General features: G+C 57.0%; 1 protein-coding gene across 2 annotated transcripts; it reads left to right on the plus strand.

Annotated features, from left to right (window-relative positions):
• Positions 1–4,799: 4,799 nt before the first annotated feature.
• On the plus strand, positions 4,800–20,942 carry RAC2 (Rac family small GTPase 2). Of its 2 annotated transcripts, none has more exons than XM_072746305.1 (7): positions 4,800–5,004; positions 7,858–7,929; positions 15,113–15,230; positions 15,775–15,837; positions 16,228–16,387; positions 19,674–19,806; positions 20,422–20,942. In XM_072746305.1, exons 1-6 carry the CDS (start codon positions 4,970–4,972, stop codon positions 19,802–19,804), a joined length of 579 nt encoding a protein of 192 aa, XP_072602406.1. In that variant the 5' UTR covers positions 4,800–4,969; the 3' UTR covers positions 19,805–19,806; positions 20,422–20,942. The 2 variants fall into 2 exon arrangements, with proteins under 2 accessions (XP_072602406.1, XP_072602407.1); XM_072746306.1 differs by lacking the exon at positions 20,422–20,942 and adding an exon at positions 19,604–19,607 and having other exon boundaries at positions 19,674–19,802.
• The last annotated feature ends 2,338 nt before the right edge of the window (positions 20,943–23,280 follow it).

Consider the following 23,280-nt stretch of genomic DNA (forward strand, 5'->3'; position numbering starts at 1 on the left):
TTATTGAAAGATATAAAGAGGAAATATAACATGTTAATGGGTAGGAAGACTCAATATTACAAAGATGTCAATTCTTCCCAAATTCCTCTATAAATTGAACCAAATTCTAATTAGAATCCTGACATAGTTCTTCCCAGAACTTGACAAGCTTATTCCGAAATTTATATGAAAGAGCAAATGGTCAGTGATAACCATTTTGAAAAAAGTTCAAGAGAGAAGAATTTTTACCCTGCCAGACATAAAGACCTAGCATAGGATTTCGGTAATTAAGGCAGTGTCATGCTGGCTTCAGGGATGACAAATAGGCCAACAGGCAGAGGAGCTAGGAGCAGACTCACACCCGGGCAGACACCTGCCAGGAGACAGGTGGGCGAGCTGCGGCTCCCTGGGGAAAGGCAGGCAGGGTGCCTCAGCCAATTGTGCCAGAACAGTTGGTCATGGAAACAACACAGTTACATCCATATCTCATCATATCCTAAAATCCATCCCAAGTGTGTAAAGACTTGAACATGAAAAACAAAACTTTAAAAGCTTTATTTATTTTTTTTAAAGATTTTATTTATTTGAGAGAGAGAGAGAGAGAGAGAGAGAGAGAACGAGGTGGGGAGAGGGAGAGGGAGAAGCAGACTCCTCTGCTGAGCAGGGAGCTGATGTGGGGCTGGATCCTAGGACCCTGAGATCATGACCTGAGCTGAAGGCAGACACCTAACCAACTGAGCCACCCAGGCACCCCCAAATTTTAAAAACTTTAGAAGAAAACACAGGAAGACGTCTTTATGAAATGGGAGTACCTAGAGAAGGATTTCTTACGACTCACTCCATAAGCAATGTCACCAGAGAAGAGGTTTACAGGAGACTACATTCAAATAAAAACTGTTGAAAAGTCATGACTACTGAAAAGACACCTCCAAGACTGGAAAAAAAGATATGCAATGCACTTGGCAGTTTAAGTTTGGGAATCAGAGTATACAAAGAACTTCCTCCAAAGAAATATAAAAGAATGGAGGAATGGACCAAAAAAATATGAAGAGGCAGTTAAGGGAACAGGACACACAAATATCCAATAAATACTTGCAAAGATGCTCGATGGCACCAGAAGTAAGTTAACATAAATTAAAACCAGCATGAGATGCCAGTTCACATCCACGAGGTTGAACAAAGTGTAAAGCCTACTAGGCCAAGTGTGGATCCTGAGCACCCCTGAAGCATGACTCCTTGCTCTCTTGGGGGAAAAGGTGGACGTGGCCTCTAGCTCTGTGGCTGCATGTCTAAGGAAACCTCACACACCAGCTCCAGGAGTCCGCATGTATCATAGCAGAGCTGTTTGTAAAGCAAGCTTTGCAAACCTCACACAGATCCATTCACAGGACATTGGATAAATATATCCTTCATATCACAGAAGATTACATCCCAGCAAAGATAACCGAACTAGAAGGAGAAGTTAAACATTTACCAGCACGTGGCTGGGTGGAGGCTGGGCCTCCCAAATCCTCAGGCTTGTGGTGAGGAGGGAGTGTGCTGACCTGAGTGGCCTCAGAACCAGGACCTCAGGGCAGCCCGGGTGGCTCAGTGGTTGAGCATCTGCCTTTGGCTCAGGGCGTGATCCTGGAGACCTGGGATCGAGTCCCACATCGGGCTTCCTGCATGGGGTCTGCTTGTCCCTTACTTGTGTCTCTCTCTGCCTCTCACTCTGTGTCTCTCATTAATAAATAAATAAAAACTTAAAAAAAAAAAAAAAAAGAACCAGGACCTCAGCGAGGACAAGCTAGGGGGGTAGACTGGGGCTGAAATGAGCTGGGGTTCTACAATAGGCCCAGGTGCCCGAGGATGGGAGAGACTGTCTCCTAAGGAAATGAGTTCCCCATCACTGGAAGTATGTAAGCAGGGGCTGGGCAGCTGCCCTGTGGAGCCAAGGGCTGGATACCAGCGATGCAAGGGCGGGGTTGGGTAAACACGGCCTTGGTGCTCCCTGCACGCATGCTCAGAGGCCCCGCGGTTCTGTGATTCAGGGCGGTCAGGGGGACAGGACTGACTGAATAACCAAACTGTGACACATCCCGGCGAAGGAACCTGCCTGCTGCTGAGAGGGGACGGGCCCTGGCACATGCAGCAACGTAGATGCGTCCCCAGGACACGCTGAAGGAAAGAGGCCTTTGCAAAAGGTCACATACTGCGTGATTCCCTTTATGCGAGATTCTAGAAAGTGCAAAGTAGTGCACATCACAGCTTCTGTGTGTGGTGGGGGGAGGGAGGGAAGTTCCCACCACTGTCCAGTGGTGGAAGTGTTCTGTGATGATGTCCGGAATCTTGATCTGAGGCGGGGGTGTTTAGATCTGTCAAAATGAATGGGATCGTGTACTCTAAATGGACCCATCTATTGTGTGTAACCTACATCTCAATATAGACACTTAAAAAGGAAGAAGAAAGAGAAGGTGGAGAGGACTGGAAAGGAGGCCAGGGCTGCTGCATCATGGCTGTGGTCACACGACTAGGGCCTCAGTGTCCCTCTGAAAGGAGGGAGCACCTAAATTCATTTCCAGTGTACGGCCACAAAAGTCAGCGAGTCTCTCTGTGCCTAGGTTTCCTCATCTGTAAAGTGGGGGGAACAACAGAACCCCCTCCAGCCACGCGCTCAGAGCAGTGAATGTCACGCTGGAAGCATGCAGCCGTGGCTACCGTCCCTCAGCCCTGTGTCCACCCGGATGCTGAGTCTGGGCTGCTCACCTCCCATCTTGTTCCTCTGCCAACCCTGGCCTCTCCAGAGCCTGAGGGCCACCTGCAGCTCGGGACCTCCCAAGACAGTGGTTGCAGGGTGCCTGGGTCGCTCTCACTACATTTCACAAGTTATTCGGGGCCAGCTTTCTAATCTGGTTTTGTGTCCCCTAAAGTACCAAGCCCAGGGCTAGGTATTCAAGTGGTATATAATCAATGCATGCAGAGTGAAGGAGGGAGTCTGACAGCCCTACATCAGGGAGAACTTTGCTTGGGTTTTTTTGGAGTGGCTTTTCAGCACGGAGGGCAGGTGCAGTTGGAGGGCCACACTCTGTATGGTTGGGCAGGCTGTTAACTGCATAAGGAAGCTCCGCCCCGGAGCGGTGAATGCCGGATAAAACCCAGTACATATACCCCTTTCCAAGTCATATGTGTCTTACCAAAGAGGTGCATTCTTCTTCTTCTTTTTTTTTTTTTTTAAATAAACATTTTGTTCTGGAACAATTTTAGATTTACAGAAAGTTTACGAAGCTAGGAAGAGAATTCACTTATATCCTTCACCTGGTTTCCCCTCACGTCAACATCACTTACACAACCATGGTCCGTTTGTCAAAACTAAGAAACAAACATTGGTACAACGCTGTCCACTCAATTGGAGATCTGATTTGGATTTTACTACTTTTTCTGCTAATGTTCTTTTTCTGTTCCGGGATTCAACCCAGACATCACATTGCATTTAGATTTTTGTTGTTGTTTAGATTTATTATTATTGTTGTTGTTGTTGTTGTTGTTGTTGTTTAGATTAACAGAGGTTGCCCCAGGGGCTAGCAGTGCATGGGAAAAAGAAGGTGGGCACAGGGGAGCACCCGGAATAAAGTCCTTGGGTGATTTGTGAGGGAGGAAGCCCGGGGTGGGTCACGGGGGAGGACACTGGCCTTCCTGACCCGGTCTGAGCACCGTGAAGTGTTTTCCACGGTCTCAGCTCAGCTTATGCAAAGGGCAGAGGAAAGTTATCAAAATTTGTAGGTTGGTTTTAATCATCGACTGGCTAAGTATTGGAGCAGGCTGCTGTCCTGGGGTTTCCTGGTTCGTCCTCAGTGACAGTCGGGGGTGGGTGACCAGTGGCTCTGCTTACTTCTTTGCTTGGGTGTGGGGAGCAGTGACAATGAACAGTAAGAGCCAGGTTAACTCGGATCCCACAGGGAGGCCCAGTGAGGCCCAGATCCCAAGTGTACTCATGGCTAAGGGGGGGCACTCCCCCTCCCCACGAGCTGCAGAACTCAGGCTTCTGTCTCCTTCTCTTCTCCGTGGCTGGGATGCCAGAAAAACCTGGAGTCACCTGGCCCTGGGTCCGATTTCAGCCAACTGCCTTCTCAGACCTTCCATTTGCCCGCTGTTAAAATGAGCCGCGGATCCTCGTTCCGGGGTGCCTAGTCCCCCAAGGCAGCCTCCAGCACAAGACTGGCTCCTGTGGGGTACTGCCCATCACTTCCTTTTTACTTTTTCTCCATCAGCTGGCCTCTACCCCCTGCCTGCCCCCGCTGCCCCCCATCCCCCTGTACCTCCCATCCTTCCACACTCCAGGACCCCCACACTCGCACCAGCTTGGGGGAGCCTTGCACTTCGCTCACACAATCCCTCATCTGGAGTGCCCTCTCTCTGGCACTACCTCTCAGGCACTGGCTCAAATGCTCAGAGGCCCCAGCTCTCCCTCTGTGTAGCTCTGAGTTCCCCTCCCCGGAGATCCCCCACCCTGACCCCATCACTTCCTGCCTTGTCTTACGGACACATGTGTCAGGTGGCATCTTTCCCAAGGATCAGCTGTACCTTTTGCACCCTGGACTCGCCAGCATCTGACACTATGGCTGGCATACAGCAGGCACTCATTAAATGCTTGACACTTAGAATTAAGATGAACTGAATTTCTGGAAGCCTTAAGTCTTTGGAGAACAACTGTGGCCCTACCCCAAGGGCAAGCAGGGAGGCCCAGCACGGAGGGTCCCCAGGTCCCCTGCTGGCGTCCCAGCCCAGCACCTGAGGGGCCCCGAGTCCTACCAGACCGCATGCTCCGCCTTCTGCAAACGGCTGTTGGGGCAGCAGCTTGGGTAAGTTCCCCTTCCGCTTCCTCCTGCCTCCTGTCCTGCTGCTGCTGCTCCTCTGGCGGGGCGCCTTGCCAGGCTCTCCAAACCCCTGGAGCCCGCGGAAACGCTCTGTGCCCTGAGCTGTCACTGACGCTGCCTCCCAGGCCCGGAGCGCGATGCAGGCCATCAAGTGTGTGGTGGTGGGAGACGGGTAGGTACCTGGCTGCACCTCCTCACCTGGCAGAAGCTCTCTCCTGGGCTACCCCTGAGGCCCGCCTGCCCTAGAGTCTCTGGGGGGCAGCTGGGAGGAACCACTGCTCCCTTCTTGTCCTGGGGCCCAGGGAGAGCCCCCGAGGTGGGCAGAGGACAGCTTCATCCTCTTTGCCCACTTCACTCCGGAAGCTGCCTGGGTGGAGGTGGGTGGAGGTGGGTGGAGGGCACAAGACTGAGGGTGGAGGTGCCTGGGGCCCTTCACTTGCACCCTGAGAGCTGGAGCAGGTCTCTTATGGGAACCATCTTCAACTCTGTGGATGCAGGTGGGGGATGGCCTTTTTCATCAGGCTGACCTGGGCTCTAGTGGCTGTCTTGCACGGCTGTGTGTCCTTGGGCAAGCCACAGGGCCTCTCTGAACCTCAGCTCTGCCATCTGGGAAGAGACCACGCCCCCGGGATTGATGTGAGGGTCACCTGACATATTTTGAGTGGCTGTCCTGTGCAGAGAGTGCTCAAGAAGTATTAACCCCCCTCCCCCCTCCGGTGCTGTCCCCTCCCCCTCAGCCTGCCTGGTTGGGGAGGATGTGGGGGGGGTATGTGGCCGAGGAGCAGAAGGGGGAGGGGGACACGAAGGGAAGGTGCAGCAAGGAGGGATGGGAGGGTGATTGGGAGGGTCAGTGCGGGCCAGGCTGGGCTGCGGGGGTGGGGGGTGGGGGGGTGGGGGGGTGGGGGGGGTGGGGGGCTGGGGGGCTGCCCTCAGCTGTCAGGTCTCAGTGGCCTCAGGTTGTCAGGTTCCCGCGGGTCTGTAACAGTTGTGTAACAACTGGTCTAAGCTGTCCATCTTGGTGCTGGCCAGAGACAATGTCTCTGGGTCCAGCCACCTGGGGTTTTCCGTGAGTCCAACCCAGCAAACCCCCCAGCGTTTCTAGCTGGGCGGGCCTCCCTTGCAACTCTCCCATTCCGCACAGGGGCAGCCTGAGGCCTGAAGAGACCCGGATCTTCCCGGGCCCGGGTCACTGTGGCCCTGACTTGTCGGCCTGACTTGGGCTCTGATCAGTCTCATGGGAGCGGGTCCATTTACCAGGCAGCCCTCTGCTAATTCCGAGGCACCGGCCTGGCCTTATCTGCCCCCAGCCCAGCCCCGCTCACTTCCTCTTTGTATCTGATCTGAGGAGGGGAGGGCAGAAGCCAGCGTTCAGTCATTCAGAGTCACCTTGGTGGCAAGCTCTGGGGAGGGCAGCGGTGGGGAGAAGGTGGCCAGCCTCTTCAGCACAGGACGTGGTGGCAACACGGGAGTGGAGCTGGAGGGGACAGGGCTGCCCCTCTGGCTGCTGGATTTCCCACTGCACGGCCCAGGCCCCCTCCCAGCCCAGCGGCCCCGCAGGCCCAGGGAAGGCAGCGCGCCACGGCCATCGCTGGCACTGACTACGGGCCAGGAGCTGGACCCCCTGGAACCCCTCCCATTTGATCTTCCCACCAACCTAACACTAGGCCCATTTTACAGGTGGGAAAACTGAGGCTCAGAGAAGTCAAGTAATTTGCCCAAGTCCTCATGGGATTTGAGGCCAAGTCCCTCTGACTTCAAAACTCAGTGCTCTTAACCACTGCTCTCTCGGGTGTGGGGTGAGGTGGGAGGGGAAGAGGAGGGAGGTCAAGTAATTTGCCCTAATGTAGACAGGCTGCTACACTGTGCCAGATGTGGGCTGGCTTCTTCTATGGGCTTCATCTAATCTACCACTCAGCGCGCTCGTAGGAGAAGTAGCTCATCTTCTCCCCGTTTTCTAGATGGAGAAACTGAGGCCTCTGGAAGCTGAGTGCCTTGCCCGGTGGAGCTGGTGTCTGGAGCTCTGGAGCCCAGGCGCGTGATCGCAGAGCCCTGGTCAGGCACTGTGGCTTGTCCCGTTCAGTGGTCTCCTGGGTATCCCCCCGCCCCCCGGCCCATTCTTTTTTTGGGGGGCTGCACACTTGCATTATTTTATTTTGCTTTTCTAGTCTGAAGCTACTATCATGGGTGTTTAGTTATACAAATGACACAAAAAATAAAAGACCAAGACACCCAGAGTGAGATGTATGGCAGAGATGAACTGGTAGGGGCGGCTGGCAGGGGCAGGGCTGGGAGCCAGGAGCCTGGGGATTCCCCATGGGGGTCCCGGTGGAGGGTGACGCCCAGCTACATCCCACCCCGAGACCCGAGGAGTCCAGGACAGGGAGCACCCATCACACCGGGGGTTCTGGCTGAGGCGGTGAGGGGGCTCAGCACCACCAGATGGGGACAGAGGCCTAGGCAGCCCCCGGCCCCTTCTTAACCCTGTGCCCCACATCTGGGTCACCTGGGAAAGCTGGTTAAAAATACAGATTCCGGCAGCCCCGGTGGCTTGGCGGTTTAGCGCCACCTTCAGTCCGGGGCATGATCCTGGAGACCGGGGATCAAGTCCCACGTCAGCCTCCCTGCATGGAGCCTGCTTCTCCCTCTGCCTGTGTCTCTGCCTCTCTCTCTCTCTCTCTCTGTCTCTCATGAATAAATAAATAAAATCCTTAAAAAATAAATACATAAATAAATAAAAATTAAAAAAATAAAAATACAGATTCCCAGTTCGACCCCACCCCCCATGATCAGAATCTCTGAGGTAGGACCCTGGAGCCTGCCCTTTAACAAACACCCCCGATGACTCTCAGGACTTGGGTTCGGGACCATTGAGGTCGGCATCCACAGGTGGGGACACTGAGGCCTGGGGAGGTGGGCCTGGGTCTTCCCTGAGGGCTGGGCTCGGGGACGGGGCAGGCACCCAGAAAGCTCCCAGTGTCAGGGGCAGGGCCATGACCGCTGTCCTCTGGAACTTCCTGTCTTCCAGAGCCGTGGGCAAGACCTGCCTTCTCATCAGCTACACCACCAATGCTTTCCCAGGAGAGTACATCCCCACCGTGTGAGTTCTGCGGGTGCGTGGGGTGGGGGGCTGGGAGAACGGGAGACACATCATCGCCAAGCCCGCCTCCTTCCCAGGCACGTCCTGTGTGCTGGGCCCCAGGGTGGGCACCTGGGGGTCTCTCTGCCTGGCGGGGCTGCCTGGTGACCCTAATGACCAGTGTTGCAACGTGGCGATGGGCAGTGAGGACCAGTGCTGAGGTCCCCCCACCCCACCCCGGCCCCCGGGGAGGGAGAGACTGGGCATGGTGGGGTGAGGCAGGAGGGGAGTGGCGCCTTGATGGGCCTGGGCGGGAGTGGGACACCGGGCTGGAGTTGGGCAGTGGGGGATGGGGGGAGGAGGAGGCCGTCAGGGCCTTGACACTGGGGGACAGACAGCAGGACAGGGGCTGTCGATGGAGAGGGCCCAGGGAAGCCCTGCCCTCCTGTCGGGTGTGGAGGCGGGTGTCATTGCCGTGTTAGGAGTTTGTGGGTGGCAGCCTGGGTGGGGGAAGGGTAAGTGGGGAAGCACCAGCCCTCGGAGGCCCCAGCACTCATTGGACAACTTCCCCACCCCAGCACCGCACTCAAGGCTCCGTGTGGGCTTCTCCCGACCTCCCCTTCCTATGTCATGGCCCTGTCACTGCTTCATGTTCTGTCTGCTGGTCCCCACCAAGCACTCCCTGGGCATTTCCACTTCAGGGCCTTTGCTCAGGCCGTTCCCTCTGCCCGGAGAGCCTTTCCTTCCTACGTGTCTAAGATCTCCAGGCCAGCTCCTCCTCCGGGAGCCATTCTCATCCAGCCCCAAGGACCTCTCACCCCCTGGAGTGACTGTATCTGATCTTCCCCGTGACTCTGAGTCTCTGCAGGGCAGGGAGCCTCACCCAGCTCTTGGGTGCCCCCATGATCTTATGCACACTATGATCTACACATTGTCTTATACACGATGGACGTGTTTTGAGTTGACCTGAATTGAACTTCATGGAGAGGCCCCCTCGGAGGATCCATCAGAGCTGCTCTCCATCTACTGAGCACCTACTGTGTGCTGGCCCCCGCACAAAATGTCACCCATGTGTACCCTCATTTGATCCTCAGGAGAAGCGGGTGTTCTACCCAGGTCACCCACGGGGGTGAGGCTCAGAGCAGCTAAGGGGCCAGCGACAGCCCAGGACACTGGCCAGCACCTCGACCTGGGCCAGAAGAAGGAGGTAGCCAGGACACGGCAAAGAAACCAGGGCAGGGAGCCTGCAGCACTGGTTTTGGCCCCAGCTTGGCTCCTAAGGCCCCAAATGCCTGGTGCCAGTGCTTGTCCCTCTCTGCACTTGCCCTATTTGGACCTTTGCCATCAGTCATCAAATGTTTATCAGGCACCTTCTAATGCTGAGGGAGGGCTGGCTCGAGGCGGGAGGTAAGGCGGTTCCTGCAGAAGTTCATTGTCACCAGTGGCATGACTGCACCCCTGCCCCTGCCTGTCCCAGCTGGGCTGGGGGCCCATGTGCTGAAGAGCCTTAGACCGATCACTTCCCTTCTCTGAGCCTCAGTTTCCTTTTTCTAAGGCCAGGGCTGGGCTGGGCAACCCCAGGCTCACTGCCAGGGTGCCTCCTGTGGCCAGGGAGAAGAAAGGCGTGTTCTCTGGTGCAAGATGGTGGGACTAGCTAGGGCCAGTTGTTCTCAGCGACTTGGAGAGCCCTGGTGCCTGGTGGCCCCTGGTGGGCTCGGGACACCGGACGCCCTTGCAGGACAGACAGAATGAAGCAGGCAAGGTCTATGTTCCCAGGATTCTGGGGAGTTGGGCAGATACTAGGGCCATGTTGAAATTCTTAACCTTTGAGCAGGAGGTTTTGCATTTTTCATTTGGCATCAGGGCCTACAAAGGATGGTCCAGTCATGCATGTCACCCTCCTTTGTCATCTTAGGCCAGAGTTGCTCAGCTCTGGACAACCCCTCCGAGGGGCTCCTGCTACAATGCCTGTACTCTCGCTGCCAGGGGGAGATAAATCATGCTGAGCCCTTGATGTTGGAAGTTGGGGGTCACTGGGGAGAGTGGAGTTGGGGAAAACAGGAGATCTCTAGCACAGAGATAAAGGTGGGGGTACCTGCTGGGGTTCGGGGCTGGGAGGGTTTGCTGGGGGTGGGCGGGTTTGCTGGGACCTGGAGGCATGTGCTGCTGCACATGATCAGATAAGCAGGTGAGCTGAGCTCAGCTCATGGTCAGGGTGGGGGTTAACAGCTCAGGGTCACACCCCGTTTCCTCAGATGGGGGGACTGAAGCCCGCCCTGTGGATGGTCTTGTGCTGGGTGTCAGGGATACCAACACATGGCAGGAAGACCCTGTGATCTAGGGGCTCTCCCCTTCTACCTCTCCCCTGTACAACATTCTCAAAAGGAAGCCCAGATGAATTTTCAAAAATGAAAATTAGATGCAGCCATACCTAGGCCTAAAAAACCCCCAGGGGTCCCCTTCACTCTTGGGACCATCTCTTCTCCTGGCATGTGAAGCCCTGAATGGCACCTGCTCCCAGTCTCACCTCTGGCCATACCCCCGCTTACCCACCCTCTCCAGACTCCCGGGCTTCCTTGCGGATCCCAGACACACCTGTCCCCAACTGCCATGCCTCTGTCCTCCTCCTTCCCATCACTCAGCTCCCTGCTCAGGGGTCAGCACCCTGACCTGCCGTCCCTCCCAGCACCCAGGGCCCCCATCCCACCCCGCTCCATGTTGTTCAGGCCCTCTTCCTAATCTGACTTCCCCTGCTGGCAGGGAAGCTCTGGGAGGATCAGGGCCCTGGTCTGCCCAGTTCACTGCCATCACACCACCTTCTAGGGCAGAGTGAGCACATCACTGGTGCTTTGCAGTGACTGGATGTGCTGGCCGGCTCTGAGAAGGTGCCAGAACTCAACCACCAGTGGGTAGCTCAGGGGTGGGAAGGAGGAACATGTTCGTGGTTAGTTTAGATCGGATTGGCCAGTACTTGGCGTTCGCCTTCATTTCACCTCCTAGCAAGTGGAGCCTGGTAATCCATGAACACGGAGACACCAGCGGCCCTGCTGGGCTCTCACTGCCCCTTGCCCCTATGCCTACCACCAGGGGTGTGATTCGCTCACTGGGCCCCGCTGCCTCCAGCCTCCCTCACTCATGCACCCTCTTCTGTCCCCTCATGGTCTGCCTGGGACACCCCCCTGCCACCCTCCCCTCTCACTACCAGCTTGGTAAGACCCTCCACACTGGTCCCCCACTGCCCCTCTGACCCTTCTCCCAGACTTCTCCATCCAGTGGCCAAGAGGAGCCTTTTTTTTTTTTTTAATATTTTATTTATTTATTCATTACAGACACACACACACACACACACACACACAGAGAGAGAAAGAGGCAGAGACACAGGCAGAGAGAGAAGCAGGCTCCATGTAGGGAGCTTGACTTGGGACTCGATCCCTGGTCTCCAGGATCACACCTTGGGCTGAAGGCGGCGCTAAACCGCTGGGCCACCTGGGCTGCCCAAGGAGCCTTTTCTAAATGCAAATATGATCACGTCACCCCCTGCCTGGTGAAGCCTCTCAGCAGGGCCCCGTTGCTCTGAGGACCAGGATCAGAGTCCCAACACCCCTCCTGACCGGGTAAGTCCCCCGCAGTCCCCACGTCACCAGCCATGCATACTCCAAGGTCTCTGGGTTCCTTGAATACACCACCTTCCTCTCTGAGTGTGGGCTTGGGTGGGGGTCAGGTGATGCTGGGTGCTGAGCCCCCTTCCTCCTGCCCCCAATCCCCTCCTCCTCTCCATGCCAGGGTCAGGGCTGGGCCTGGAGCCCTGGGGATGCAGAAAGAGGCCATGCACACTTTGGGTGAAAACACTCCTCCGGCAGGTCACTCCCACTTTCTGAGTCTACACCCTCAAGTGTAAAATGGGGACAATGATGGCATCTGCTAACTGGACCCACTTAGGTGGTCTAAGTAGAAAGGGCCTGGAGCAGTCATTGACACCCGCCGGTGCTCAGCAAACATGAGCCATCTGGGAAGCCCCATGCCCAGGCTCAAACCACCCACCTTCCAGCCATGAAACAGCCCCCGTGTTTACCATGTGGGATTTTCTGAATTGGGGAACAGCACTTAGTCCTGGCTCTGCCGCCAACTGACTGTGAGATCTTGGGCAAATGCCTTCCTGTCTGTGGGCCCGTTTCCTCATCTGGAAAAAGGGGTGAGGACTGGCCAGGCTGGTGTGAGGTTCCTCTGGTCCTGGCCACCTGTGAGTCTCAGGAAAGGAGACCCCTGGGAGGCGCGGGTCCCCGCTGGCTGCCTGCAGAATCTCTCTGGCTCTGGAGGCTGGACCTCTGGGGAGGGACCAGTGGGTATGTGTGAGGACATGGAAAATGAGATCACTCAGCTCCTCAGCATCTCCCCTCTGGGTGGCTTGAAAGTCCTTTCTCTTCGGATTTTCTTAAGGGCCACGCGAGAGAGGACTTTTTTGCACATTGAAGAACGTGAGGTTCAGAGAAGCTAGGTCACTCACTCAGGGTCACACAGCCAGGACGAGGCTCACAAGGAGCCCTGTGCCCTCCTAGCTCTGGGTAGCTGTCCCTGTAGAAATCACAGCCACGCCCCTAGGGCATTTGTCCACTTGCTTACAAGAGGTGTCACAGAAGGAGCAAGGCTCAGTCCTGGCTCCTTCACTTATGATATGGAAAAGTCACTTGACATCTTGAGGCCTCAGTTTCTCCATCTGTCCAATGGGAGTAACTTGAGGTCCTTTTCTCGGGTTACATGGGACTTCAAGATCTAACGTATAAAGGTCCCTAGCCTTCTGCCAGGCCCCCAATTCGGTGCTTGGTGCTGCTACAAGGTCCCAGGACCCAGCTCTAAAAACCCCATCACCACGGCCCCTGAGACCCTGGGGATGGCTCTGAGAGGACCATGCCTTTGGCTCAGAGAATCTTGGGAGGCTCTTTGGTCCCAGAATTTCAGGCTGGACACTAGAGAGGAGAGTGTCACCACACCCTAAGTGTGACCCAAAGGAATGTTTCTGACTGAGGCCAAAGACAACCCTAGGTGCTTCTTTCCCCATCATGCTCTGTGGTGTCTCCCGGGACAGTGCCTTATTCCTGAAATCCCATGGCTGTATGGGTGGCATCCAGAGTTGGTACACGGGGCACCTACTACGTGACACGTGCTTTACTGGCCTCAGGATGCAGGGAAGAGCAAGCCAGGCAGGCTCCCCCACTGTTTGGGCAAAGATTGCTAGGTTGGGGCCTGGACTAACTGGGGGACCAGGGAAGCCTCCCTGAAGGAGGTGACCTTGAGATGGAGCTAGAGGTGGGTGAGTAAGAGTCAGCTGGGCACTGGGGACGAGGAGGGAGGGAGGAAGAAGAGTGGAAAGTCAGAGGAGGAGTGTTTATAGGAGCTTCCAGGCAGTAGGGAGCGAGAGGAATGGAGAGGTGACCAGAACACTCCATGGATGAGTACGCATGGTATATACTTCATGGTGTGCATACTCATCCATGGAGTGTTCAAAATCTCAGACTGCTCACTTTTGTGTGTTTGTGTGTGTGTGTGTGTGTGTGTGTGTCTCAGAAGAGGTGTCTTTGGAGTTACTCTGAAGCATTAGGGCTTCTTCAGCCTGTCAGTGAGCAGCATTCTGTGAGGGCTTCCTGGAGGAGGTGGCATTCCAAGGGCTTCAGTTCAGTTTGCTTTAGTTCCAATCCACCTGCACTCATGGGTGTGAAGCCTGAGACTGCAGATGAACCCGGCCTGGGCCCTGCCCACTTGAGCCCACGGCCCTTGGCAAGACAGAGACACATTAACTGCGTGTTTAAGGTCAAGACAAAGCAGTTGCCTGAGGGAGGGAACAAGGAGCTGTTTCCAGGTGGGGGACAGGGAAGGGGGTGGCCTGAAGGCTTCCCCACAGAGGAGGAATTGCCTGGGCAGGACTTTGAAGCATGAAGAGGAGACAGGGTGAAAGGGGGTGGAAGGGTATTCTAGAACGAGGCACAGGCAGGAGTGGAAAGCCTGGAGAGTGGGCAGGACCCCATGGCAGGTCAGCGGGAGTATTTCGACAAGAAGAGGTGGGGAAGGGCTTTCTGGGGAGGAGCAAGGACAGAGAGGTGGGCAGTGGAGGCCTTGCTTGCCTGATGTATGAGGGGAGGAGAAGGAGGAGGAGCCTGAGGTATCAGTGGGCCAGGGCAGGGGACAGAGAGCAGGGCCAGCGTGGGTGGCCTCAGTGAGGAGAGACAAAGTGATGGCCCTTAGCCCTCCCAGGCAGGGGGTGAGCACAGCTGGACACAGGGCCGCGAGTGCTGGTGTGAGCCCTGGAATCACACACAACTGGTTTCTCACTTAGTTTGGCCAGTCGCTGGCTGTGTGGCCTTGGGCAGGTCACTACACCTCTCTGATCCCAGTCTTCTTTTCCACAGGCTGAGAAACCTGCACCTTCCTCTAGGGGGTATGTGTAGTGAAAAACCCAAATTGTTGCAGTGAATTAAAAAAAAAATCTGGAAGCTTGTTTGGTTGCCCTGGGGGCCCCTCTGGGGCTGGCGGGAGATTTTAGCTGTTGATGCCGGACACAGCATGCGTCTTATCTGTGTGTGGGGGCAATTCTTGAAACTGTCTGTGAGGATGGCTCTCGGTGTGCTCTCCAGAGTGGCCTGGAGGACTAGGGACTTAGTGTCTGGGGACATCCTTCTGCCAACACAAAATAGAGATGCTGGATAGGAAGCCCCGGGTCCCACCGTGCACCCTGCAGCGCCGCTGGCCCTTCCCAGTCCCTTGCCCATCTCTTCCAGAGACTCCCCTGCACCACCTCCTCCTCTCAGGGTTTGTTCAGGGCAGCGGGGGAGGCACCCCAGCTGAGACGGGGTTCAGCTGGGGGAGGCCTCAGTCCAACATAGGACGTGGGAAAAGTTGATACTGATGGAGCCTTAGAGGGAACAGTGTGCAGCCTCCAAAAATCACCTGTCGTCAGGATAGGCAAGGGCCGAAGGGTGATGGGAGACGACGCTTTCCTCTTGATGCTCACCTGCATTTAAAACTTACTAATGTCACGAATCAGCAGTGAGAAAAAAGAAAAGGAATGAAAGCCGAGGGCACGGAGCTCTGGGACTCTGCCCCTGTGGCTGTCCCTTAACCTCCCCGGGGTTGCAGCCTCCACACCCCACGAGGGAGGCTGGATGGGAGGGCCCAGGTGAGGCTGACCCTTCCGCTCACCTGCTCCCCGCAGGTTCGACAACTACTCAGCCAACGTGATGGTTGACAGCAAGCCGGTGAACTTGGGACTGTGGGACACGGCAGGACAGGAGGACTACGACCGCCTCCGGCCACTCTCCTACCCGCAGACGGTGCGCTGCCCTGGCCTCCTCCCTGGCCTCCTCCCCGCCGGGCTCGCCCTGCTGCCGAAGGGGCCACATCCGGGCCTGGGGGCTGGGGGTCCCTGCCCTCCTTCGGTCCCTCTGTTTTCTCTCTGCCCATCTCCTCACCCCCTCTACCCCATGGGCTCTGGCACCCCCTGGCTCCCAATGATTGGGGGGCAGACAGACCCTGGATGAGGCTCCCATGGGGACCCCAGGTCTCTGAGTCCCTGGAGTAGAGGTGGGGGCCCGCCTGGAGGTGACTGCTGGACGTGAGCATCCTTGGCCCTCCCTCCAGGCTGGCCAGGAAAGGGCTGGTGCCCGGGGAGGAGTAGGGGCTCTGGTGGCTCGCCCCTGACCTCACCTTCCCCATCTGTAGATCGGGGTGGGAGCGGCACCTGCTGCAGTGTCATGTGAGGATTAGCCTCGAAGGACAGGCCCTTCGGAAGAGCTGGATAAACAGGGGTGGGAAGGGCCCAGGTGGGAGGCCGCTAGGCCTCCCCTCGTGGGTGACCGTTGCCTGCTCTGTCCCCAGGACGTCTTCCTCATCTGCTTCTCCCTTGTCAGCCCTGCCTCCTATGAGAACGTCCGAGCCAAGGTGAGCAGGACAGGGTGGGGCCTGGGGGGGCGGGCAGGTGACCCTGAGCAGGGGAGGGCCCCGTGACTTCAGGGCAGGGGCAGGGGCCGCAGAGAGCATCCCCAGTGCCTGCCCACCAGGGCTGGGGCGGGGTGGGGGGACTCGGGGGGAGACTCAGAGGGGGCTCTGAGGGGGCTGGGGTAGTCAGCTTTACCCCGCCCTCTATAACCTTGTCCCTCTCCTCCCCGCCCAACCTCTGCCTGCCTTTCTCCTCTCATGAAATCTTGCTGTTGCCTCTCCTCACCCCCTTGTGCCCCCTCTTCTCTTCCATGCTTGGTGCCCCCTCCTGCTCACGCCTATGCGCCCTTGGGCTGCCCCCCCACAACTTCTTGGTCCTGCCCCCCTGCCCAGTGGTTCCCCGAGGTGCGACACCACTGCCCCAGCACGCCCATCATCCTGGTGGGCACCAAGCTGGATCTGCGGGACGACAAGGACACCATCGAGAGGCTGAAGGAGAAGAAGCTGGCACCCATCACCTACCCGCAGGGCCTGGCCCTGGCCAAGGAGATCGGTACGGGGCTCGGGCTCAGATTGGGGAGCTGGCTGCCAGAGGGGCCCGACTTGGGCCTGGGCCAGGCTGTGTGACCCTGGCTGAGTCTCTGTGCCTGTGTTTCCTCATGAGCGAAACATGGCATAGTAATCATTCCCAGCAGTTGGGGGGCATCAAATGAATTCACACCCAGGGAGCTCCCAGCTCGGCACTTGCAGGCCGCACTCAGGGCAGGTCAGCAGCCGCACATGCACCCCGTACGCAGACACTGAAACAAGTGCACTGGAGCTGATGGAGCAGGGATAGAGGGAGGTGCGCCGTGGTTGCTCTGAAGACCAGCTGCCAGGTCAAACTTGCGTTGTCCAGGAAGGCTTCCTGGAGGAGGTGCCTCTGCCTTAGTTTGAAGGGTGATTTCTCTCCTCTCTTTCCCTGGCCTCCCTCCTCACCCCAAATGCTCTTTGCATCCCAATCACTGGGCCAGAGAAGTGAAGTGACTTCTCAAGGTCACACAGCCAGAAGGTGTCAGATCTGGGATTTGAATGCAAGACAGCAGATTGCTGGCTCAGAGGCCCTCCTCCCGGGGGCTCAGGGCTGCCCATATCACTGATGGGTCTGGCCTCTCCCCTGGTGCCTGGGCCTGCTGTCCTGGGTCAAGCCCTGACTGGCCTGCAGCCGGGAGATGGGACACTTGTCCATGAGCCTGGCATCCCTAGCTGGGTGGGGCCGCCGTGAGCGGTGATCCAGCTGCCCGGACACTCTGCCTCAGGTTCCCGCAGGTCCAGGGTTTGGAACCCCAGTAGGTAGGGCCTCCCCACCCCAGCCCTGCCTTGGTCTCACCACTCTTCCTTCCGCCGGAACTGGGAGGGCTCTGGGGACTCACATCTCTACAGGAAGAGAAACCGCAGCTGCCACCTCCTCCTTCCTGTGACTTGTCCAGCGACATGGCCATCTTCCTCAGGGGGCCTGGGGCTGCTTCTTAAGCCTTGAGTCCCCAGCCCCATCTTGGGCTCTTTGGTTCCTCAGCCTGCTGGCTTTCCTCACAGATGTGGGGCTTGTACCCTTGCCTTCTCTTGTTCTCTGACCGGCCCCAACTCCTTCTGCCCCCCACTGACTCTCTAGCCAGCCTTGGACACGTCCCCTTCTAAAGCACCTGCTTCAGGACAAGGAGAGGGGCTAGAAGCCCGGATGCTGGTCCTGGCTCCAGCCATGACCATGTGTGTGGCCTTGGGAACGTGGCTCCCCTTCTCTGTGCCTCAGTTTATCCATCTGTACAAGCTGGCCTGCGAGATCCTCAGAGGTCCTTTCTCCTTAAGGAGGGGGCTCAGGGTCCTGCCTTGGTCTCTAGCCAATCTCTCCTGGAGCTGATCCCGAGTGGGGGAGGGGCAGGGGCAGTGACTGAACTTGACGAGGACCAGCCTCAGCCACAGGGGGGGGTCCCGAGGGACCCACAGATGCCTCTGCCCTGAGCCTGTGGTGGTGAGTTGTGGGGCCAGTCGAGGCCCCAGCCGATAATCACAGCTGGCTGATGAGACTGAGTACTTCTGGGGTGCCGGGCCCACCTTGTTCTCACAACAGCTACGAGGGAGGGTCTCAGTGCCCCCACTTTACAGAACTGGAAAGTGAAGCTCCAGGAAAAGTCGTTGGTTCGAGGCCACCCAGCCAGGCTGGGGCAGAGCCCAGATTCAAAGCCGGGCTGCCTGGCTCCATTAGTCATGGTCACTGGGGCACCTGCTGCCGCCTGCCTACCCCCTGGCTCTCTGCTGCTCCTCTGCCCCACCTGGCTCAGCTTGACAAGCTGTCCCAGGTCCCCATGTCCTAGACAGATGGGAGAGTGAGGCACAAAGAGGGGGCTGGCTGGCCAGGCTCCTGGGGTAGACAGAGGCAGCGCTGAAGGGAGCCTAGCAGCCCCCACCCTCACCTCCACCCCTGCTCAGGACCCTTGCTCTAGAGGCCACCAGGCCAAAAAGAGCAAGAGGGTGGCAGGGTGCAGGGACGTGACAGTTGGCCAGTGTAGAAGAAGTGGACACTGGCTATGGTCCCTTGCAGGGAGACAATGGCCAAATGCCCGGTGACATGATTCTTGGTATAAGGGGTTATAAGGTGATGAGGTTCCCGGACAGAACCAAGGGCACTCTGTCCCCACCAGCCAGGCCCTTGGGACCACTACCCACGCTCCCCGGTCGGAGTATACTCCCAAGTGTGCCAGGGATGTGCTCTCTGAACCTGTCTCCTTATCCCGCCTCATCTTTTCTTTCTCTCTTTCCAACCCCAGGGCCTCTGTGGGCTTCCTCCATCTGGAGGTCCTGGCTCCCCTCTCCCCAGCTGTGTGTCTCTGGGCCCCATGCTTCCCCCCCTTAGCCTGTTTCCTCATCTGTAAGTGGGGAATCACAGTATTTCTTCACAAGGGTTTTGGAAGCACCCAGCTCGGTGCTGGGCAGAGAGCAGGTGCCCATCAGCGCCGGTCCACTTCCTTCCCCCACAGGAGCGGACTCCAGGGTGAGCGCAGAGTTCCCCTTCCTGCCCTTCTCTTTCCTCTTGTTCCTGAATTCAGCCCCCAGCCCCCTTCAAAGAAGGGGTGTTGTGGTTCCTTACTTCACGGAAACTGTGGTGTAGTGGTCATGGGAACTCACACAGGCTCCTTCCGGAGGGTCATGGAACACTGGCCCTGAGAGCGGGAACTCAGCCTGCCTTTCTGGCTGTCTGCTCCTCAGGCTCCTGCCCGGAGCCGTCAGGTGGAAGAAGGCTGGTCCCTTCAGGGGGGAGGGAAAGCTCTCTCCTCTTGTTTCCCTCCCTGGCAGCCCCCAGCCACCCTGAGGTGGAGGAGAAACTTCCAGCACGTGACTCTGGACAGATGAGTCCCCGCCTATGAGTCTCAGTGTCCTCGTCTGTAAAACGAGGTGACGCTAAGGAATGGTCAGGTGACATTTGGAAGGTCTTAGTGCCTGGGCCATGAGGGCCTCCTGGGGGAAGCATGGAGGCAGGTGTGCGGCTGTTTTCTAGAAGAAACTGAGGCATGGAGAGATTCAGTCACTGTCATGTTGCTCGAGCCCCTGTCTCCGCCAGGAATGCCTCCACATTCCTGCCTGCCTTCCACAAAGTAAGGGCTTCCACATTTAAGAGAGGTCCGGACCTGCCTTGGGGGGCTCAGCCTCTCCTTTGGGGATCAGGCTCCAACTTCCGGGCATGAGGCGGCGGAAGCAGAGAGCGGTGGTCACCCTACCCCACGGCCTGGCACAGGGGGGTGCTCGGGAGAGGTTTCTGCCCATCCCCTGACCTTGGCCTCTGCCCTCTTGCCACCCCACCCTAGACTCTGTAAAATACCTGGAGTGCTCGGCCCTCACCCAGCGAGGCCTGAAAACCGTCTTTGATGAGGCAATCCGGGCGGTCCTGTGCCCCCAGCCCACGCGGCCACAGAAGCGTCCCTGCAGCATCCTGTAGGGGTAAGAGCACCCCTTCACTGCTTCCCCACCGCCCCCCACCCGCACACAGCAGGCTCGGCCGGGGAGGGGGGGGGTGTCTAGCCACTGCCCAGTGGCCTCCCGTATCTCTGGGAATAGCATTTAGCCCAAGACAGAAGGGGGGGGGGGGGAATCAAAGTGGCCTCAGTTTCCCTATTTGCCTGAGCCAATCCAACTCAGGAGAGCCTTCTTGTTTCCAAGAAGGAAGGTTCAGGGTATGGTATCAGAAAGTGCCAGAGCCATGGCAGGAGTGTCACCAGGCTTCCACCCTGCCGACCCTGCAGGAGGCCACGGAGGACAAGGGATGGAAGGAGAGCCCAGTGGAGTCAGGGAGACTCAACACCCACAGAGAAGGGTGGAGGCAGGGCAGACTGAGCTGAGAGCCCCTGGGGCGGAGGAGGGACCAGCATGGGGTGGAGGCTACCTGATGGGGGGACAAGAAGGGTGGAGAGGGTGCTGTGTGGTGGGCAAGCAGGGTGGGCTGGTGGGAGCTCCAGCCCCGAAAAAAAGTTGGGAGGTGGCAGCGAGCCTTGAGTCGGGAGCAGGCGATCTGCTTGTCCCTAGGTTCTCACCCCGCCCCGCATGTCTTCCTTCCAGGTTCCACCCAGCTTTCCCAGCCAGATGGTTCTGACCTCCGGGGCCCTCACCCAAAACCCAGTGGCACCCTGGCTGGCCCTGCTGTCCCCTCCTCGTGGTGTTTCTTAGCAGATGGCTGCAGAGCTTGGTTGATCATCTTCTCTGGGCTGGAGGCCCCCTGGGGCTGGAAGGCTGTGAATTTGCAGGCTCTGCACCCAATCCCTTCCTGCTCCTGCCTTCACAGGGGTCAGAGGGGAGCCACCCTTGCATTACGTGCCACATGTGGAAGCATCTGTCCATTTACCCCAGGCCCGCCCGATGCCTGAGTCCCCTCTGGAAATCTCAGGCCGGATGGTGCCAGCCACCACTTGCGTACCTTCAGGGGTGGTCCCTCCTGAGGCAGGCTACTCCCGTATTGATGGTCTTGCTTGTCTGCAAGTTCTCCTTCTACTGAGCTAAAATGAGTGTCTCAGAAGTTTGCACCTGCGGCCTTAGTTCTTGTTTTTGGGACAACATAAAACAAATAAAATTTTCTGAATGTTGATGGGTTCCTGCAACAGCCAGTCAAAAACCCGGGTCCAGCTGGCTCCTGCCATGTCTCCGATCTTTGTACGCTACTCACAGGATCCTGAGCTACATTTGCCTGTAGAAGTCTGGATACTTTCAGACTCTGCCAGTCAGGACTTTTGCCATTCCTAATTCAACCTGCTTAAGCAGGAAATAAATCTATCGATCCAAATTTGGAAACATCAGGGGGGCTCAAATCAGGTCATCAGGGCTTGCTGTCCTGCACCTCTTTGCTCTGCCTCCTGCTGTCTGGTTCATTCTCAGGCAGGTGACTCGCAGAACATCCTTCCAGGTTCAAGACTAGCAAAAAAATCAAAAAACAAAAAACAAACAAAAAAAGAACTTCTGCCCCAGGCAAAGTTCTAATCAAGGTTTACTCTGATTGGACCAGCCTGGCTCCCAGACCCCACTTCAACCAATCATATTTGTCCCCATGCTAGAGCCAGGAGTGGAGGCAATCCCTTAAAAACCTGGCGTCCTAGGACACAGGGGTTGGTTCTCAACAAATGCAGAGTAACACCTGGCTGGAATCTGGGGCTGTGGGTGTCGGGCAGCCAGAAGTCCCCAACCTCTACCATTGGAGGTTACGACAAGTGTCCCAACAGTGTGTCAGGTAGCAGTGCTTGGGGCAGGCCCTGAGCGAAGGCGAGCTTCTTTAAGAGGGAAGGTGGAGCTGCCGTGTCCAGCAGGGCCTGGCGTGGAGTGGGTGCCACGGGGGTGGGGGTGGGGGTCGGTGGGCGTGGTGCTTTGCTACTTTCCCGATGTCTGTCTTTCTGCTCCAGCGTCATCCACGTTCAATGCACACTTACTAAGCACCTTCTCACTGTGTTCCAGGTGGGGGGTCCAGCGTGGCGCATGAGTTCCTGCCCTCGTGGGCTGACCCTCCAGAGGGGCTACCGGGAGGGAGTAAAGAGAGAGATTTAAGCCTCCTGGCCGCCCCCTGACAGCACAGAAGTCCCCCGATTCCCAGGACGGAGATGCTTTGGGTTTCTGTCTTCTGCTGCCCCTGAGCTGCCCCCACCCCCAAGTCCTGAAGTTTGGGGGCTGGGCCCTCCAGCTCACTGGCCTCCTGGGATCCCCACCTCTTGAAAGGGGCAGGGATCCCTGGGTGGCGCAACGGTTTAGCACCTGCCTTTGGCCCAGGGCACGATCCTGGAGACCCGGGATCGAATCCCACGTCGGGCTCCCTGTGCATGGAGCCTGCTTCTCCCTCTGCCTATGTCTCTGCCTCTCTCTCTCTCTCTCTCTCTCTCTGTGTGACTATCATAAATAAATAAAAATTAAAAAAAAAAAAGAAAGGGGCAGGGTTCGGGGGGCCAGGGGGGAAACCCCGTGGCGCTTCTCAGTTTCAGCTCAGAGAAGGCCTTTATGTTTTTAAGGTTACTTCTCCTTGGAAACCAAATACCCCGTGAAAAGCCAACATGACGCCAACACTGACTCCACACCGCCTTTTAGCTGCCCCGGGGCGCCCCCTCCAGTTGGCCAGAGTCTCAGGAGAGCCTCTTTTGCATCCCAGCTCTCCTAGGGCCTCCAGGTAAACCTGGGACTCCTTCTGGTGGCCCCTAGTCTTGGTCACACTGCAACTCCTTCTGTCCCCTGCACACACCTCCACCCTCAGAGGGAACTCTCATATCCTCAAAGCCACTTTGACACCTCTGTCATCCTGGCCCTTCCACACCCTGGTCTGGTCCTCTTTCCTGGAATGATTTCCTTTGCTCTTCCAACTTCCTGGCATGCCGAGGGTGGGCGTGGCAGGGGGGTGCCTCTGCCATGTGTCTCTTCCCCTGAGCCCACCCCAGTGGGCACAGTTCTTGACTTATGCCAATAATAACGTGGGTAAATAAGTGGGAGCTAGAGCTCCCACTCACAGGCAGACACTCCTCCCATTACTCCCATTCTTCTTGCTAACGGATACCTAGTTTTGGGCGGAGCCCTTTTGCAGCTGGCGTCCCAAGGGTGCATAGTCACTGGCCAAAAAGACAAGTGTAAGTCAGCTGGAGAGGTGGTGTCTGTGACAGTGTTTGTTTTCTTCCACAAAAAAAAAAAAAAAAAAAAAGACACTGCCCTTTGTTCCATCCTCTTCCCTGATGAATACTGAGGGGATGTCTGGAGCCGCAGCAACCATCTTATACACTTGAAACCACAAGCATGAGATGCAAGCTAACATGCTAAGAATGGAGGAGCAGAAAGATCAAAAGAGCCTGGATCCTCCACGACGTTGGTTGGCAGCTGAGCCAATGCCAGTGGCTGCCTCATTATGGGAACAAAAGCAAAATGAAACCACTGGTTGTGCTACTGTTCAGGCCTCTCTTA

Source organism: Vulpes vulpes, unplaced genomic scaffold (genome assembly GCF_048418805.1).
Source record: "Vulpes vulpes isolate BD-2025 unplaced genomic scaffold, VulVul3 u000000695, whole genome shotgun sequence".
NCBI classification, from domain to species: domain Eukaryota; kingdom Metazoa; phylum Chordata; class Mammalia; order Carnivora; family Canidae; genus Vulpes; species Vulpes vulpes.